Raw genomic sequence first — 18665 nt, 5'->3', positions numbered from 1 at the left:
AAGCTATCAGAAGCATCTGAGATTGCCATACTGCACACAGAGCAAATCTACCATGTCCCACTCTTTTCTAACTAGGAGGAGTATGAATGTCTTTGCCTTTGTCTCTTAATAAACCAAGTAGTAACAATTGTCCGTAATCCAACTGAGAAACATGTTGATTCAAAATGAACAGGAACATCTTGTTTTCTTCAAGAAAAATAAGAAGTAAACCTGAAAACATATTTTGGAAAAGTCTTGAATGCAAGTTTTCTTATTTTTGGGATCATCTGGCTCTTCAGTATTTGTAATACAGAATGATTAGACTGTTTTTGAAATTATTAATCTTTTAGGGGGAAAGCTGAAATATTGTTCAAAGGCACCGAAATGAGCATTTAAATTTTTATCTCTAAAAATGTCCTATTGTTTGTCTACAGCTGTATTCAGCTCTGTGTATGAACTTAAAATCAAACAAACAAACAAAACATGCTGATTATAAGGAAGCATCATGAAACCTATTTCCTTTTCTTGTGGTCCTTTTGGTCCCTTTCTACTACAGCTTGTAGATTTGCTTGCAGCACAAGCATTGACTTTTAAAAAAGATATAACGCTATACATGCTTTATTTGAGATATTTCTATTAGGAGCATCCACCTGAACATTTCCAGAGGATTTAGCTGAAACTGGATACATAACAACATGACAACAGCTGAATAAACCAAGCACTTAAAGCCAGAAGTTTTTGATTTCATTAGCGATCCTGTAGAAGAATGAACATCTTAACAACATGACAATTGGAACTCTGCATTATTACAGAAGTTAGCCAGAAGGTTCTTAAACTACAAACAGCAAAACATACCTGAATTTTACCAGATTTTAAAGCTGCAAACATGCACTGTGCTGTATTAAAGGCATGTCTCCAATTGTGATAAGCAACATTTTTCCGATAATTTTTCTTCACGCTTAAAATCCATCTGCAGAGAACCTTTAAGAAACAGCATCACATAGTTAACTGTAAATATATTAAAAATTTATTATTTTTAGGAAAACAAATCTTTCTCAAGATAGTTTTGCACACTCTCATACAGAAAATTTTCCTTTTACCTCAATTAAGTTCAAATATAACAACATACTTGTATGTCATTCTTGTGAACATAGATAAAAATGTGCTTACAACCACCAGTTTAGCCTCTCCTTGAGTATGTAACACTTGTGGTTTTGTTTTTTATTACTACTGGCTAAATGTTAGTATCTGTTATGTTAGTTAGTAACTGTTGTTAATTCAGAAACTGAGTTATATTGAGCTAAGTGGGAGAAAAAAATGCTTGCATGTAACAACATATGTCATAGAGACCATTTATTTTTGAATTGCAGAACTCTCTTAAAAGCTGTTTTGATAATGAACATGTGGCTTTTCACTCATATCAGCTTGTCAAAAGACAAGTGGTTTTGGACTTTGGAAAGCAAGTATGATAGAAAGATAGCAATTACTATATTGCTGGGTTATATTTTCTTATGAAGGAAGCAAGTATGCCCTGGATGTTTTACAGAAATGTATTACAAGTTGTGGGTTATACTTTACTTTTAAGAAAGTGAAAGGCATGAAGGCCAGAGAGTAACTGCATGTGTACTAAAGCAGATCCCTTGGTTTAAAGGTGTATGGCATACTGCTATACGTTAAATGCTGGCTGAGGACCTTGGCCTTAGATTGTTCAAGATGATTTTTAGTGTTCCTAGTGAAAGGTGGCAGAAATGAAAATCCAGTGTCACTCATCCAGATGAACAATTATGCACAGACAAAAACAGCAGTATTCTGTGCCTTTCCACTGTTAAATAAGAAGTATTTTGCTACTGCCAGTTTTCTTTGGCTCTAGTATGGGAAGACAGAGGTGCAGCTTCAAAGCTGTTAATGCTCTCTTGCTTCTACCGATACACGTACCTATATGTCTATTATCATGGTGCTATTTTGTTGTTTCAAACCCAGCAGAATTGCTCCACCCTGAACTAGAAGTTACACCCTCTCTCCTCTTTTGGGTCGTACCCCTTAAAGAAGTACAAGTTCTTGGCCTTACCACGGAGGTAAAACTAAGTACTGTGATATTCAAGAGATCAGACTAGGTAATATAGTACTGCTTTCCGTCCTTAAACTCTACACATCTAAATTGTCCTGTAAGCTGGTGATCTACAAATTAAATACCTGTTCTCCCTTACTAATCTGTCTATGGAGTCCTCCAGATTAATCTTGCATTTTGATACTAAGCTTTGGAGGTTTTATCAAAAAAAATATAAAGAGCAAAAATTAAAGCATTTATAAATGAATGTTTTATTAATAGAAGTCATGTGTATTGACTGGAAGAGGCCTAAGAGATCACCTAGTCTAACTCCAGGGCAAAATAAGAATACCTGTCTAGATCACCAAGGACAGATGCATATCTACAACTAGGTCTACTGGTAAAAGCCTCCAGTGGAATTTTCACAGTCCACTTAAGTAATCTATGTCAGTCTTTACTATCTCCATAAATATAAAGTCCCCCCTAACATCTAATCTAATCTTTTGTGGGGGAAAGACTAAGCTATTTACTTCTCTTTCAGCCTTATATGGACACAGAAAACCTACACTACTGTCCCCTTTTTAACAGTCTTTCACTTACTGAAAAGTCACTAACATCTCCCTCCTCAATATTCTGTTTTTCTGGAGAAAATCAGCTTAATCATTCAAACTTTCCTAAATCTAAAGTGTTAGTTCTCTCCCCAGAATTTTTTAATTTAATTTGTATCTGTGTCTCTCTTCAGATATGAGCTACAATATAATTACTCCATAGGCATTAAACACTACTCCTCTGCCAGTAAAGAACAAAAATTTGCCCTTTTTTCTTACTATGGCACATTACTGACTTTTACACCGTTTCCGGTAATAATAGCCCAGAGATGGCCTGAAACTAATCCTTAATACATGTTTTCACTTATATTATTTATATACTGTAGGCTTGTTTCAATATTCTCCTATCTTCCAATAATTAATTTGTCTCGTTATGCGAAGCAGCATCTGACAGCTTTTATACCTCATGTTTCATTTGGAAATTCTGCACCAGATTGAGGTCTGTGAACATTCGAATTGTACACAGTGTTGTTTCAAAATCCGATAGCTCAAAATCGCTGAAGTTGAAGTCAGTTAGGTTGAGAGATTGTGCAGATGGTACTACAGCAGCCTAGAGAAGAATAAGAGAATAAAACTTAGCATAAGAAAAGAGAAATCATAACATAACTATCTGCTTTTTCAACAGAGAAGTAGTGAGATACTAAGTTTTACCTTCATGTTATGCTGAAACCTCATAAGTACTTCTCATTTATCTTTCCTTAGCCTTTCTTCTTTAACATTGTCTTATTTGCTTCTCAGATTTAACAAACACTTTTTCCATAGATCAAGAGAATAAGTAAAGGATTACAGGGTCAAACAGTCTGTTACCTAAGTCACCTAAGAGAAATTATAACTAAGAGTACGTATGAAATTGGGAGATTGAGAAAATAAGGCAATGTAGTTTGTTTTTATGAAAGTACAGACATCAAAATCTGTAACTGTTGGTGTTTCTCTAAAAATGGTGAGGAAAGATGTCACCGTAGACTTGTTAGAACAAAGAATTCCTAGCAGAATCCACATTCAGCACTGCGGTAGCCAACACCTGTCCACAGTTTTCTCAGGGCTAAAAACCTGAAAAATTAGGGTTTACCTCTGGTCAGATATTCTTTAAAACCCTTGAATGATGCTTTTAGTGTATTTAGAGTATAATTTATACACCTTTGCTTTGAAATTCTGAAGTAGACATGCAAAAAAACCCAGCACTGTAATTTTAAAAATCTGTAACTTCTATTATCAATAATCTTCCAACACATCTCTGTATATCACAGCTCTACATTTTCTAGTTATAAAATTTAGAGTATATGTATCGATTGCCCCTCAAAATACAGATGTTAAATTTGTTAACAAGTACATGATATCTTATGTTATAGATTAGAATCAGGTAAAATTAGTATCATTTTTTTTCAGTAAATAAAAAGGTGGAGTTTTCAGTACTACTTCTTTCCAGTTGTTTTACTTCAATATGGTTTAAAAGAAAATCAGGTAAGACTGGGATGGCTAAAGAAATAAGTGTTTATCTTTCTGCTTTGTAATTCTAGGACAAAACATTTCTCCAGCATGGGGAACTGTATCCTAGAAGGCTGGCACACTGAAAAGAAAGTACGTGTTATAATCTAAAGTACTGTTACGCGTAGGAGGCAAATCAGCTCTCCCCATAGCTAAGTGTACCAGTCTCTATTTCACCTAAGTTTGCTATCATCTTTTCTGTGCATCACAATTGGAAAGACATGAAAGATTACGAAAAATAGTATTTATACAGGAACAAAATCCAACATTTTAATATATATTTTTTGTACCACTAATTTTGCATCCTTTGGTTTGGACTCATGTAGTATTTCACCCACATGCATGGGAAAGAACCACCAAGCCTGTATGCTCAGTGGAAAGTAATGCAGCCATTTAGGATATCTAATGACAATTTTGAAAAAATGCAACTGCAGCCTGATATTTCATGAGGAAAATCAAAAAACAATTCAAAGAGCACAGTAGTAGCTCAACAGAACACCTTCTCATGTCTGCATTCTAATTTCATTCGTAGTTTATCTTTCCCTTCCTTGATCTCCCGTCTTTCCCAGCAATAATTAGTTTAATTTCAGATGACACTTAAAAAACCTGCACTCTATAGCTATTCAAGGATTATTTAACTGGATTAGATATTTCCCCTTCTACTTACCAAAGCCAGTAGAGCTATCTGCCCGCCCATTTTGCAGCCTGAAAGTTGATCAGCTATTTTAACTTCAAGTTATTAAGCTATTCTGTGGTTCTTTAAGCACTGACCAAACTACAACCTCTTGCTCAGTTTCTCCACTTCAGGAAAATTATAAACAGCATGACATAGTCAAGAAAAGAAAAAGTGCCAGTTATTTCCCCTTTTTGCATAATTGTGACTTTCTAATTACTATTGCTTACTATAGGGATTGTATTAGTAGCAATGAATAGCAAATAATTTAGTGACTCCATTTCATTACCTGGTTAGGTATAAAAATAGTTTTGAAAACATGTCTTGTATTATTGAAAAACCTACAGATAAAGCTTATAACTTCATTTCATATGCCAAGGCATTACCTTCAAGGCAAATCTGCTCAAGCACAAGAACAGTCCATTCTGACATGCAAGAAGTAAAGCAAGGATGGTAAAAGGCCCTTATGGATGGACAGGGAACTCCTCAGTTTGCTCAAATGAAGACATGCAGTACCCAGAGAGGAAGCGGGGATGAGCTACTTGGGATCACTGCAGGGACATTACCAAAGCATACCAGGATGGAGCTGGGAAAACCAAAGCTAACCTTGAGTTAGAACTAGTGATGGACGGGAAGGGCAACAAAAATGGTTTCACAGAATCACAGAATCATTTAGGTTGGAAGAGACCTCCAAGATCACCTAGTCCAACCTCTGATCTAATGCTAACAAGTCCTCCACTAAACCATATCACTAAGCTCTACATCTAAACATCTTTTAAAGACCTCCAGGGATGGCGACTCAACCACTTCCCTGGGCAGCCCATTCCAATGCCTAACAACCCTTTCAGTAAAGAAGTTCTTCCCAATATCCAACCTAAACCTCCCCTGGCACAACTTTAGCCCATTCCCCCTCGTCCTGTCACCAGGCACGTGGGAGAATAGACCAACCCCCACCTCGCTACAGCCTCCTTTAAGGTACCTGTAGAGAGCGATAAGGTCGCCCCTGAGCCTCCTCTTCTCCAGGCTGAACAACCCCAGCTCCCTCAGCCGCTCCTCGTGAGACTTGTTCTCCAGACCCCTCACCAGCTTCGTCGCCCTTCTCTGGACTCTCTCAAGCACCTCCATGTCCTTCTTGTAGCAAGGGGCCCAAAACTGAACACAGTACTCGAGGTGCGGCCTCACCAGAGCCGAGTACAAGGGGACAATCACTTCCATAGCCCTGCTGGCCACACTGTTTCTTATACAAGCCAGGATGCTGTTGGCCTTCTTGGCCACCTGAGCACACTGCTGGCTCATATTCAGCTAACTATCAACCAAGACTCCCAGGTCCTTCTCTGCCAGGCAGCTTTCCAACCACTCATCTCCCAGCCTGTAGCGCTGCTTGGGGTTGTTGTGCCCCAGGTGCAGGACCCGGCACTTGGCCTTGTTGAACTTCGTACAGTTGGCCTCAGCCCATCGGTCCAGCCTATCCAGATCCTCCTGCAGAGCCTTCCTACCCTCGAGCAGACCGACACATGCACCTAACTTGGTGTCATTTGCAAACTTACTGAGGGTGCACTCGATCCCCTCATCCAGGTCATCGATAAAGGTATTAAAGAGAACTGGCCCCAGTACTGAGCCCTGGGGGACTCCACTAGTGACCGGCCTCCAACTGGATTTAACTCCATTCACTATGACTCTTTAGGCCTGGCTACCCAGCCAGTTTCTAACCCAAATTCCATAAATACATTAGCAGCCAAAGGAAGGCTAAGGAAAATATGGTATCATTGTGGTAATTGGGTGGCAGCAAAACAAAATTTTACTTTGTTTCACTTGCTTTGTATTATAGAGCACAGGTTGCAGACAGTATCCACGCCCAAAAGCAGTGACTGATGCAATAGGACACTGGTGCTATGCGGATGCAATGGTGAAAGTGAAAAAATCTGTTCTATCAGATTATTTTAAAGCAAAACAAAGCAAATCACACAAAGTTATATCCAGAATGACCACCTTAATCTATTTTGGCTGGCTTGATATAAGAATTCTGGAGCCAAGTAAATCACCATTCATCAGCTGATGCTCAGTAGTAGAACAGAAGTTGTAATATGCAGTGCTTTAGCTTTAGCCACCAGTAAGGGCCTCGTTTATGGGTACTGACTTGCTATGTCACCTCGATCACATCTGCACACATGAAATCAGCGTTGTACAATCTGACGCCTGGAACAAACTCTGAGCAACATCTGTCTATCACTTCAGGCGAGGTGGGTGTATTAGTTAGGTGTTCCACATGATGATTTCAAAACTGAAATCTTACTGTGAAGTGTTAATAGGAAGATAGTCAACACAGAGTAATACTGTAGAGGTTATTCTTAATTAGAGGGAAATACTAGCACAACAATTTCACAGAAGTTCTTGTAAAGCCTTTGTTTACCCCCCCCCCCAAAAAAGTCTCTACACCTGCCCTTGGCTGACATTTTAAGTTAGATTTCAAGGAAAGAATCATCTGCATACAAAAGGAACCGCCACACTTACATATTCCCTGAATTCTTACTTAAAGAGACTCTTGCTATGAACTAATTTTTAGAATCACCTGTCTCTCTCCCATTATTAAGAGGAGAATCTAAGGTGAGAAGGTTAGCTTTTCAACTTGGGTAGCAGGTGCTGCCTTTGTCATACTTATTCAAAACTTAAGATTAGGCACAGGTGAACTGATGTCTTTAACATGAATGACTTGATCTATAAACTCACTTGGCCCCATCTCTATTCAAGTATCGGTAACTTTCTCAGTGCACAGAAACATCAAATAGCTTTGGAAAAAAAGAAAAAGAAAAACAGACGTTGATAGTTCCAACATTTCATTGTATTCTATTTTGTGAGTACAGAGTCAAAAAAAAAAAGGTAGCAACGATCAATGATCCTGTATCTGAAGGGGTACATGCTGACAGCAGATATTTAAAGAGCAGGATTGGTCTCTTTTCCGTGCTTTAGGAATGAAGTCTTAACTGATTCAACTAAAAGACAGTGCAGGAACATTAACTGTCTGATTGTACCATGTGGATTTTTAGGGCAAGGGTCTGTAATCATAGGGTAATTAAGAAGAAAACTAAAGCTATTGTCAGTAGGTTGAAACTCTGTATGGTTTTGCTCCTCCAATCTAACCTTTTCAGGAGTCCACAAATTAAAAAGTATTTGAAAGCTATGGCTTTAAATTAGAGCAGCCACATGCTGTTGATTCTGTTCCTAGGCCACAAAGCTATACCAAAGATATAAAATATACAAAATTTAGACTTAGCTGCCAAAAAAAAATTCACAAGAGTTTGCTTCTGAAATACTCGATCATTGTGAGTTGGTAGTATTATTGCACCAACAGCTGCTGTCATTTAAGCTCACGACAATGGCAGTCAGTATGTCAGTGTCTATTTATATTTCTCGCTTTCAGGTAATTGCAGCTCTCTGTACATTGTAATGTTAACTTCACTATAATTTTATTTCTGGAAAATGTGCTTCCACATGTGCAGGGTTCATGTCTGTGTAAAGGACTGCCCTTCTTTGTTACATCAATGAAATATTTCTAAAGTAATAGTAAAAAATTCAATTACCGCTGTTACCTGCAGCTCCCCTCGTTTCCTCCTCTGCAGCAGAAGCATGGTATGAGAGAACCTAAAGAGAAAAGGAGACCTTAGAACAAACAAAAGAACAATGTGATAAAAGGAGGGTTTTAAGTAAAGCAGAATTTTTCAGTCTGCAGCTGCATCGCGTTGCACTTGCTGATGAAATCTGGTGTCCATGCAGGGCCTGCTCTGGTTTTAAGGAGCTCCAAAAGCAGCTTTTACAGATCTCCCACAGCACAGAATCTTCTTGAGATAATTAGGCCAAGAAAATGTAAATAGTTCCTATAAATGAGCAAAGAACTCTGATTTTCTCTTTGGAAAATTTTCATGCTCTACTTTCAAAGACAAATAATTCATGAAACAGCTATAATTACGAGCCTGACATTGTTGCCATAATAATCCTTTCAGGAGTTTATTCAGACATAAAGAAAGTTTTGCCTTAAATGAAACTTGGCAGAAAAGTCTGAAAGAAAATATGTTTGTTTTAAATTAACAAAATAAGCTCATGTTTTTTAGCTGTGAGAACACAGGACATGAAAATGTTATGGATTTTTTTTTTTTTTTTAGCATCTAAAGAATAACTTTTTTTTTTAAAGAAGCCAATTTATATATTAACCTATAATATTTTTCCCACTATGGAATTTATAGGTATGAACTTCATATATTATCTATAAAGTGCTACAGTAGGAGAGAGAATTGCTAATTTGCCAGGTAAACTGGCAGCTTCTTTTTAAAGAACTTAAATTATTTTGACAATAATTTTACCATCTTTCTATTTAACGTGACTTAATATGGGTTTATCTGAGAGTAGTAACGTTTCTTTTAGAGGCTACCGGGTACATAACCCACATTTTAGGAAACCTGCAAACACTCTATTTACATAAAGAATATTAGGAGATCCAAAGTCTACAATTTTTTCACTTTCAGCCTCAAGCTATCACCTCTGAGTAATTCAGCTTCTCAGACTAAAGCATTCTTTAGCTATTAAATTTAACAGTAACCAATTCAAAGGCTTAGACAGATGACATTCATCTTGATATGGTTTGATGGAGTCTTTGACTCCGAAGAAATTGCTGAAAACCTACAATAATGCTGGTGTTACTCCCCAAACCAGTTTGTCTAAAGGACTGAGCCAAAATCATCACAGAAAACCTCAGACAAAAAAAGGAAGCCCCTAATCCCCCAAACCATTTCCTCTTCCTACGCAACTGAACAAACCAGCTATGCTGCCAATGCGTAGCTTCATGTAGAGGAAAAGATGTGTTCAGTTCACCACTAAATCTCATGAGTAAAGTTAAAATACAACACCAAATGAAATAGTCTGCTGTCAGATACGGAAACCAGCAAAAAAATTCCTGTGCAACTCAGCAGGCCAAATGCTGTTCTCATGGGGGAGAACAATTTCTATTGAGTATTCATGGGAGTAGCTGCACTTCTGTGTAGAACAGTCAAGGTCTGGAGAAAGTTAGGATCTGTTTTGTGTCAATTTAAGACCACCTAGATTTTGAGCTTACCTCTAATGTCACCATCTGTTTAGCCATTGCTCTTTCTACAGCTTCATACATCTGTGTATTCTGGATCCCCAAGCCACAAAAGATGACAAAAGCTTCCAGGAACTCTTCGTCATTTCTGTTGAAAGCCTTGATTTTGCCTGAGTTTTCTTCCATCTTATTCACAAGCTGGCAAACCCCTAAGTCAGGATAGAGAAATTTAAAGTAATACAGAGAATTGCCAAAATACCATCTATGGTATGATACGTCAAGGGAAAAATTAGGTCTAAGACTGTTTAGCCTACAGTACAAACCACCAATATACATTAAAGTGACACATTGTAGTGCTACAGATTTTTCATCCCAAAGTTCATTAGAGTGAATTCACTGTATTACAGAATAAATACTAAAATATCATACATTACTTGGTAAACCCAAAAGCAGTTATTAGGATTTATAAGCCAAAAATTTGGGTGAAATTCTAGGGTAGTTTTCATCCTGACTTTTATTATTAATAGTATTCTAGGTTGATTTAATCCCTAAAGACGATTTGTCCTTTGGAGGCTAATTAAATTGTCATCATGCCAAAAGAACATTTATGAAAGTCAGAACATTGGTACACTGAGTTTTCACTTTCTTATTTGAGTCAGTACTGGAATTTTTTAAAAATAAATGAACTAAACAGAAAATAGTCAAGCTGAGGCTCGAAGTTCAAATACATTTGCTGATGTGATTGGATTACAGCCTGCTCCAAAGATTACTGAAGTCATCCAAAAGCATCCTATTGAAATCAGATTGTTAACTTCGAAATTGCTGATGATTGCATCTGTTTATTTTTTGTTAATAATTCTGCTGTTTAGTGCCAGACTTTTCTGTGCACTTGCCATTGAGAGGTTTGACAGGTAACTTCTACCAAGCCTGCAGATTAAATCTTTGTTTTAAGCAGAGGGAAATTCACATATATACCTCAATTTAGCTTCACCTAGCAAATGGCAGTTTTTGCTAAGAAATCAGAATATGAATTAAAGCAGCTGCATCATAAAAACATGTCTTTGTCCTAACTGCTGTGAGAGTGACTATTGTCTTAAGCAAGTTCAAACGTTTTCTCACTCTCATAAGTGTAAGGACTAGCAGTTTTAAAGATAAAAGCTAATATTTTCCTGATCAGTTGCAAATAACTGTCCCAGTAAAAGTCATAGTTCCAAATTAAGAATTCTAAAAAAAAAAAATAAAAAAAAAATGAGAAAATGCAGTATTCTCTATTTGATATAAACTGTAATTGCTTACCAGTTTGTACATTCCATGTATTTTATGATTTTTTTTGCAGCAGAAACAGTAATTTATTAAATATGTATTTAACCAGCAAATATGTATTTAACCAGCAAAGGAGAAGATAACTATTTAATGATGTTTCCAGAACACTGTTTACCAGCTTTCAGGTTTTCTTGCTTTAGCAGAGCTACTCCTCATTTACATAGGCTATATGAATAGAATCTGAATGCTTTACACTTTGCCACCATAAGGTCAGGGAGGACGGATTTGCTTTCTGTTTATTGATAGGGAAGAAATTATAACAATACTATTTAACAGTAGAATCAACAGTGAACATAATCAGTTACTCTAAGGTTTTATTAGTACTAATGATTTTTTATATGAAAGTAATTCTAGGATTGTAATACTCTACATTTACAGACTAAAAAAATCATTATGGTTTTTAATTTAAAAAAAAAGTCTATAAGGGAGCTAGTTTATATCTTCCCTTTTACAGTAAGCAGAAAAAAAGAAGGAAAAGAATGTTGCACATGTGTAAACTATGTTTTTAGAAGAATGATGGCCTAGCATGTAGAAATTTTAATGTCTGGTGACACTATATGAACACCATCCTATTTCCAATTATGTTCTGTTTGAAGAACTTTAGTATCCGAGTCTCCTCTAGAGAGATCAGTAAGATTACAACTGCAGTTGTAAACCACTGAGGCAGGGGGTTGTGGTATCTGAATATTGCAAAGAAGGTGCTGCTTTAATGGATTAGTAGATACTTAAATGATATTAAAATATATAATTTTGGAGAATAAGGATTCACTAAGAACAAGATTAACCTTCCCTGGGAAAAAGAAGCTGACTTATAAAACCCAGGGAAAATCTCATGAACTCACTTTCAAATCTCTGTTTAGTACTGTTTATGACTTTATAATTATTTCCATAGCAACTGTGATGTAACAAACACAAGAGTCAGATTCAACAGTGAATAAGCCACAAGTGCAAATGAATTCTTAAAAGGCACAGCATTGGATACACATAATGCCTTTTAAAAAATGGGAAAAACTACAGCAAATATGCCGTGTGCTATTTAAGACTCTTAACTGGAATATTTTTCAAAAGCATCCAGGGGTCCCAGAAGCATTCAGGGGTCCGTATTGTTAGAAGTAAAGGTGATCAAATTTCTTTTATTGGCCATACTTACAAAAACCCCAGAAAGATTCTATAAAGTTTTCAACACAAATCTGAAAAATGTACAAGTCAGGAGAGTAAAAAAAAAAAAAATCTTTTATCTCTCTTCGAGTAAGATTTGCTTGGTTTTACTGTGAATGGTTTTTCCTACCCTCACTGCCCCTCTGCACCCCCACTCTCCAAATTCTGGTCTTGGGTATACTAATCTTAAAAAAGGGAGACAAAATATTCTTATACAGTATGTTAAAGGAACCTATCGTATTGTCCCTGAAACAAGTTTTGATGTTGCCCTGTTAAAGATTTGAACATTAGGTGGGCTGTGAAACCTGAAAGGACTTTGAAGAACATTTCTCATTGAGAATTGCTCAGATTTGAAAAACCCCACTTAAAAATGCTGCCTGACTGAAACTTTGTTTGAAATTTCGCAGAAAAAGACAAAACAAAAACACAACAATAGAAAAACTCCACATGAGATCTGATGTAACTTTTATCAGTAGTTAACAGCATAGTGAAGCAAATCTAATTAAAGCTCAACAGTTCAATTTTCATCTTGGTCTTCTACAGTCTGGTCAAATACAGAAAACAAAGTAATAAAAGAAAGCATTGAGGAGGCTGATATAAAAAATTTCAAAGAACTCTATTAGTAAAGACAATGCTTCTCTTTTTGCTTCAGGAATTAAAAAAGAGCTGTCTTCATGGAAAAAGAATCTTGTATTACGTATACATTGATTATGTGGTTTTGCCTTAATTCTCAAGCACAATTACTTGAAGACCCTTAAAAATACAATCTTGGAACATTTTCTTGACAAATTCTGTATAGCTAAGAAAGTTGGATTTACACTGCTATCTGGAAATAATATATTTTATGTTCTGTTTGGTCATGGAACTTTACTGATGCCAGATAGCAGGCTGACACGCGTTCTACTCTTCATGGGACAGGGAGGACCTGGGTAATTTTCAAAAGCATCATCCTCCTCTTTGCCTAAGGTGAATCTGAAACTCATGGAAAGACTTAAAAACTCATTAAGCTTATTCCCTGAAGCATTGTTAGGACCAGATCCTCAAGACAATTAGGCATTTATTTATCTTGGAGGATCCAGACCCTGGCCACCTAAATTTTTCAGGGCCCTAAAGAATAATAGGCTTAAGTTTCCTAAGGATCTAGGCCTATGTGGGCCTAAGGACATCGAATTACTTGTGAAAATTTTACCCACGGAAACCAGTGTACTTATGGGCATTCTTTAAAGAGAAGAAAGTTCTAGAAAAGCAAAGGAGATGCTGCAGAGGTATTTGTGCTCGGTAGATTTGGGCTTTTAAACTTAGTGTCTTGTAATAGGACTGTAGCCTTCCTATGCAATCTGCTGGTAGAAGCAGGCAACTCTAAAGGGCAATTCATAGCACCAATACTGCATAGCACTTAGCCTTCTCACGTATGAATCCTTCTGTAGCCAATCTTATTTGCAGAAACCGTCACCAGTATGCACAGCCCACTTGCCTTCCCACATGCTATACTTTCAGACTGCTACCACCTCTGTTCCCTAAAAGCCCAGAGCTTATTTACTGATTTACATCTTCTCTTCCTTTCACTGCCTTGTAACAGTGAGAGTGGAATCTGACTCTCTGAAAGGAAACAGTGAAAATAATTTTACTTATAGAAAAACTATCAAATGCATGAGCTATAAAAATGATGAAATATCACAGGAGAGTTGTAGGTAGCTGGTAACTTCCTAAGGCAAGCAATTTACAGGCAAGGTTGCAATGGACTTGTTAGTTGAAAGCATAATAATTAAGGGTCTCTTCCCCTGTGTTTAGATTCCACGTTGCTGAGACTTCACTGTGGAGCACAGAAATATTGCTATGACAAGTACAAAAATACTTTTTGTAAGGATACCTACCTATCACCTTATTCTTTTTCCCATTTTATTGGTGTACACAGCAAACTCTTTATGTGTTGATTTACATTTTCTGCAATTGTCATTCTGTTAAACAAAAAAAAAAATACAGTTACAATTTTTTAAGACTTAATGCTAAGGTGGCCTGAAATGAAAATGATGTAGAGCTGGGGCCTACAGCTATTCTTGGTTTCACATTCTCCTTCAAAAAGCTATGTCTTCAAAGAGTTTGCACATCTTTGGCTGGATGGTATAATAAACATTACATCTGATACAAGATTTAGTGAATAATAATAATAATACAGGTAAAGATGATAATCAGAGTTTCCAGTGGACTTGTGTAATTGTGCTAAAAATGTGTTAATTTCGTAATAGGTTTCTTTCATTTTGCTTTCATAAAAATGACAATTTTGCACCAAGACAAAGTGGTTCGACTTGGTGCAGCTGAAAAGAGATCAGCTGGGCTTTAGGTACACCTTTCCTATTCTCATCAGGTGGAAGAGCTGTGAAAGTAACTGACTTCTTTCCATTTCCAGCGTATCTCCTTCACTTACAGTATGGCCACATAAAGAACAGATGTCATAAAACAGGAGTAGCTACCTGGCATTAAGCTAATCATGCTTTTTGTGACACAACAAATTGTTTGTAAACCCTTGTTCATTTGAGAACACCTTGATTAACCCATGCGATGTAATGAAAGGTCTGGTGGTGGAGACTACGTTATGATCCAAAGAATGACCAGTTTCTTCTGACTAGGTCAACATACTACAGTCTTCCTAAGACCTTTATCATTGCAGGCTGGATGATTTTTGCTATCATGCTCCAAGAGAAGGACACTGACCTTCATCTAGGAAGTGAGAAGGTGAAAGGGTGGAAACAAAATGACAATACACCTATATCAAATATCTGGTGAGCAAATGACCTAGAGTTGTTCTGTCGCCTCTTGGTCCTGGAATAATATGGCATTGCTGTGAGTAAATGAAGGCATCTCTAATTGTATGGTGGGCACAAAAATGTGTATGCACTAATATTTTCAGATCAAAAGTGCTGGGGGGTGGATTGTTTTGTTTTGGCTGTGTTTTTTTTTTTTTGTTGTTTGTTTGTTGGTTTGCTTGCTTGCTTTACTGCTGTTGCTTTGTCGTCTTGTCCTGTGCAAGGATTGAAGATTTTCTGTGCAGGCTAAGGCACAAACACTATAATGCTTATGAAATGGCAATAGGAAGTATGATCCTTTGAAGCAAAGATGAATGGATATATCATGCCAGATACTTTTACATGACTCCAGAAACTTAATATTTAGTAACCCATTATCAACAGGTTAGATGGAACAACTCAGAGTAGGATTTTGCTGGTTTCTGAACTGCAGGCTGAAAAGATGTACCTGTGAAATGAGCTGTAAAAAGGCTAGGAATCAGCATCTCTCCTACTAGACCTCTCCAGCAGGGCAGTTGAGAACCACTAAGTTAAGTCTGCATGAAAACTGGTTTACAGCTACCTTAAGGAGAACCTGCTGTTTCATGGTAAATTTCAGGTGCATTGAAACTCAAGCTGTCGGATTGGACAAGACCAGTGTACAGTGTTTAAAAATATACTTGTCCCAGTAAGGTAAAAGAAGGAGAAACTAAACAAGGAAGGAGATCTAAACAAGAATAGCATAAAGGTTTTTAATGAGTGTTGGTAGATATTTGAACTTCGTCTCTACTATCTAACTTTGTTGGTTCAGGAAAAAAAACCCATAGGCATGGCTTGCTGAATCTTATGCATTGGCTGAAATCTGTCCTATAGATAGCCTGAACCTGAGGCATGCAACATCAGGGTTCTCCTGTGAAGAAACCCATGCTGTTTTTCTGCCTCACGTCATACGTTGGTAGCTGAGGCTGCCAATGCATTTAGAAAGCACAAAGTTCTTTTCATAAAGTGAGTAAGCATGCTGTTGAACGTTCTCCAAAAGAAAGAGGCAAGCTGGGGTTTTCAGGTTACTAGGTACGCCTGGGATTTCCCTCATACCAGGGTTTGTCAGCTTTCAAAAGATTTTGCCTCCACCCAGCCTTGAGACTGCTCCTATATAGTGGTGGAGATGCAGCCACTGTGACTGTGTTGAAAAACATTATCCAAAATTCCTTCTAGCAGAACTGTTGTTTTCTTTTATCAGTTTCTTTCACATGCATAAGGTGTAAATCATCTAGATTCCAGGGAAAAAACGTGTAAGAAGTTTAACCCTACTGACAAAGTGAAAGGCTTGTTTCAGAGAGTCATTTAGAACGACTCCAAAGGTATTCCTTTTATGTATTTTACAATGTCTTCAAAATAGTCGCTTACATCTGTATTGATCTAATGCAGCACATCCACCTGATTCTGTTTTAACTTCCACTCCTGCAGTTAAGATAGCTTAGGGCCTTCTACCATGAGGTGGTGAGCACTCAATTCCTGCGTTCTCTGTCCTTCAGAGAATCCCCCTCAAAACATCAGTGAAACCTTGCACAGAGAAAAAGGGAAGTAACACAGCTCCCCACCATGATGCTGCTCCTCCTTTCCTCTTCCCAGAACAATGACAGTCAACACTACTTTCTGAACTTTTGGTTGTGTGACACAAAACAAGAGTTTGATAAAAACCTGCTGATCATGACAAATCTTATCCCTCCTCTTACTCTCTCCCTGAACCCATCTGGCTAACAGGCCTAACTATATTAAAAAGATTTTTTTTTCAAGCTTCTGCACCGAGAGGAAAACACAAAGTTACAATTTTATTTTATGTTGATGACTTCAAACGCAACCTGATTGTAATCTGAGTTTTGCAAAGTGACCTTCCCTCCTAGCTCTCCAGTATCTGTGTGTTCAGTAGTGCACCACACCACAAGCTCACACCTGATGAAGTGTGAAGCAAAAACTTTCACAGAAAAGTGAAATTGTTCCTTCTCAAAAGCAGCAAAGAACTGGCATAAATATCATTAATCTTTGCCAGAACAAGAAGGGAAAGGAGGGAATGAAACGGAAGGAACTTTTGAGAGCTTCCCAACAATCACAGTAAACTACAGAGAATTGCTGTGAAAATCTCCAGCTGTTCTTCACTTAAATGCTTTCCAGAGAATACACCGCAAGCTCTCCACATCACAGTTTCTATCGACAAATGAATGTTAACTTTTTAAAATAATGGCTATAGGAATACCCTGCTCACTGTGTGAGTATTGTACCATTTCTTCACTGATAAAGAATTTTATAAAGCAAACATTGTACCTTCCTTTGTGTTTGTGGAATTCTAACTGTGGCCATCAAATTAAAAAATACTGAGGGGAAAGTGAGAAATATTTGAAAGGTAGACAGAAAAAAATCAATTCTGAATTTCAAATGTAAGCTTATTTTACTTACTGTCCAGGGAAATCTTCTATCTTTGCAGACATCTGGGATGTTGAGAGGCTCCATAGTATTCTTGACATACTGAGCGTACATATAATTGATTTTGTTTGTATCACAGTCCCTAAGGGATAAATATTATTTTTAGCTGCTTAGTATGACAACAGGCCACTTCATTATGCAAAGCAGGTAACAGTAAATATCTTTCATGGATAAGGCCAAGAAAGATATAACCAACATCTATATAACGGAATTGAGTTCAAATTTTGTACCCTAATCCAGTTGCCATCGCAAAATGACAGAGTGAATTAATTTATACACTACACCATTTCTTTAGCATTCCAAAATGTTAACACCAAACATCAAATTTAAGAAATAAACAAATCATTTCAGTTCATGTAGATGAAGGATAAAGAATGAGCAACGGAGTTTGCATTGAAATAACTCTGAAAACAAACTATTCTCAAATCTCACACACTTGAAAAAATCAATAGATGAAATTCGCATATTCTTTAGACTGGGTATAGCTGGTAACATTTGTGAATTTCCTACTCCTAACTTTATTTCAGATTTGTTCTAAAGGTAAAAGAACAATCATTTGCATGGGGATTCTGTTCCTGAAATAGAGGTGTTTTTTTCCAAATTGGGGCAGAAAATAACTTCAATCATCTCCTTTATACAGCCACGATGTATTAATTAAGGGAAATTTCAATTCTATTGGCCCCCTTTGCTGACATTGGAGAAGGGCATGTGTCCTAATAATGCACCTATTCCCAACAAGCTCCTGAAGGTTCCTCTGACATTTGACTCGACTTTAGCTATCCTTATGGTGTAAGTGTATATCCAAAGGATGTTCACCGTGCTTGAGGAAGAGAATTATTCTCTCATTATTTCACCAACTTGGTTATACAAGGCAATACCACATAATTCTGAAAACCAGTCTGATCTGGGTTTAATTCAGGGTTGATATTATGATTACATAATAAGCCTGAAATTATATCTTGTAACATAATACTTTCCATCTAATCCATGTCATATTTTTTTGTTTGCCTGAAATTGTGACCTTAAAACAATGCAGAAGTTCTAACTCCAATTGCTG

The 18665-nt window shown here is 37.0% G+C and overlaps 1 protein-coding gene across 1 annotated transcript in view; it reads right to left on the bottom strand.

The window, feature by feature from the left end:
- PDE5A (phosphodiesterase 5A) overlaps positions 1 to 18665 on the bottom strand; it is a 64531-nt gene that overhangs the window by 15837 nt on the left and 30029 nt on the right. Inside the window, 9 exon segments of the mRNA XM_040556214.1 lie at positions 835 to 960; positions 3038 to 3184; positions 8371 to 8388; positions 8390 to 8431; positions 9897 to 10072; positions 14219 to 14244; positions 14246 to 14288; positions 14955 to 14967; positions 17582 to 17690. Coding sequence (XP_040412148.1) covers positions 835 to 960; positions 3038 to 3184; positions 8371 to 8388; positions 8390 to 8431; positions 9897 to 10072; positions 14219 to 14244; positions 14246 to 14288; positions 14955 to 14967; positions 17582 to 17690 — 700 coding nt within the window.

Source organism: Cygnus olor, chromosome 4 (assembly GCF_009769625.2).
Source record: "Cygnus olor isolate bCygOlo1 chromosome 4, bCygOlo1.pri.v2, whole genome shotgun sequence".
Taxonomy (NCBI): Eukaryota; Metazoa; Chordata; class Aves; order Anseriformes; family Anatidae; genus Cygnus; species Cygnus olor.
This window is presented reverse-complemented; position numbering and strand designations above follow the sequence as displayed.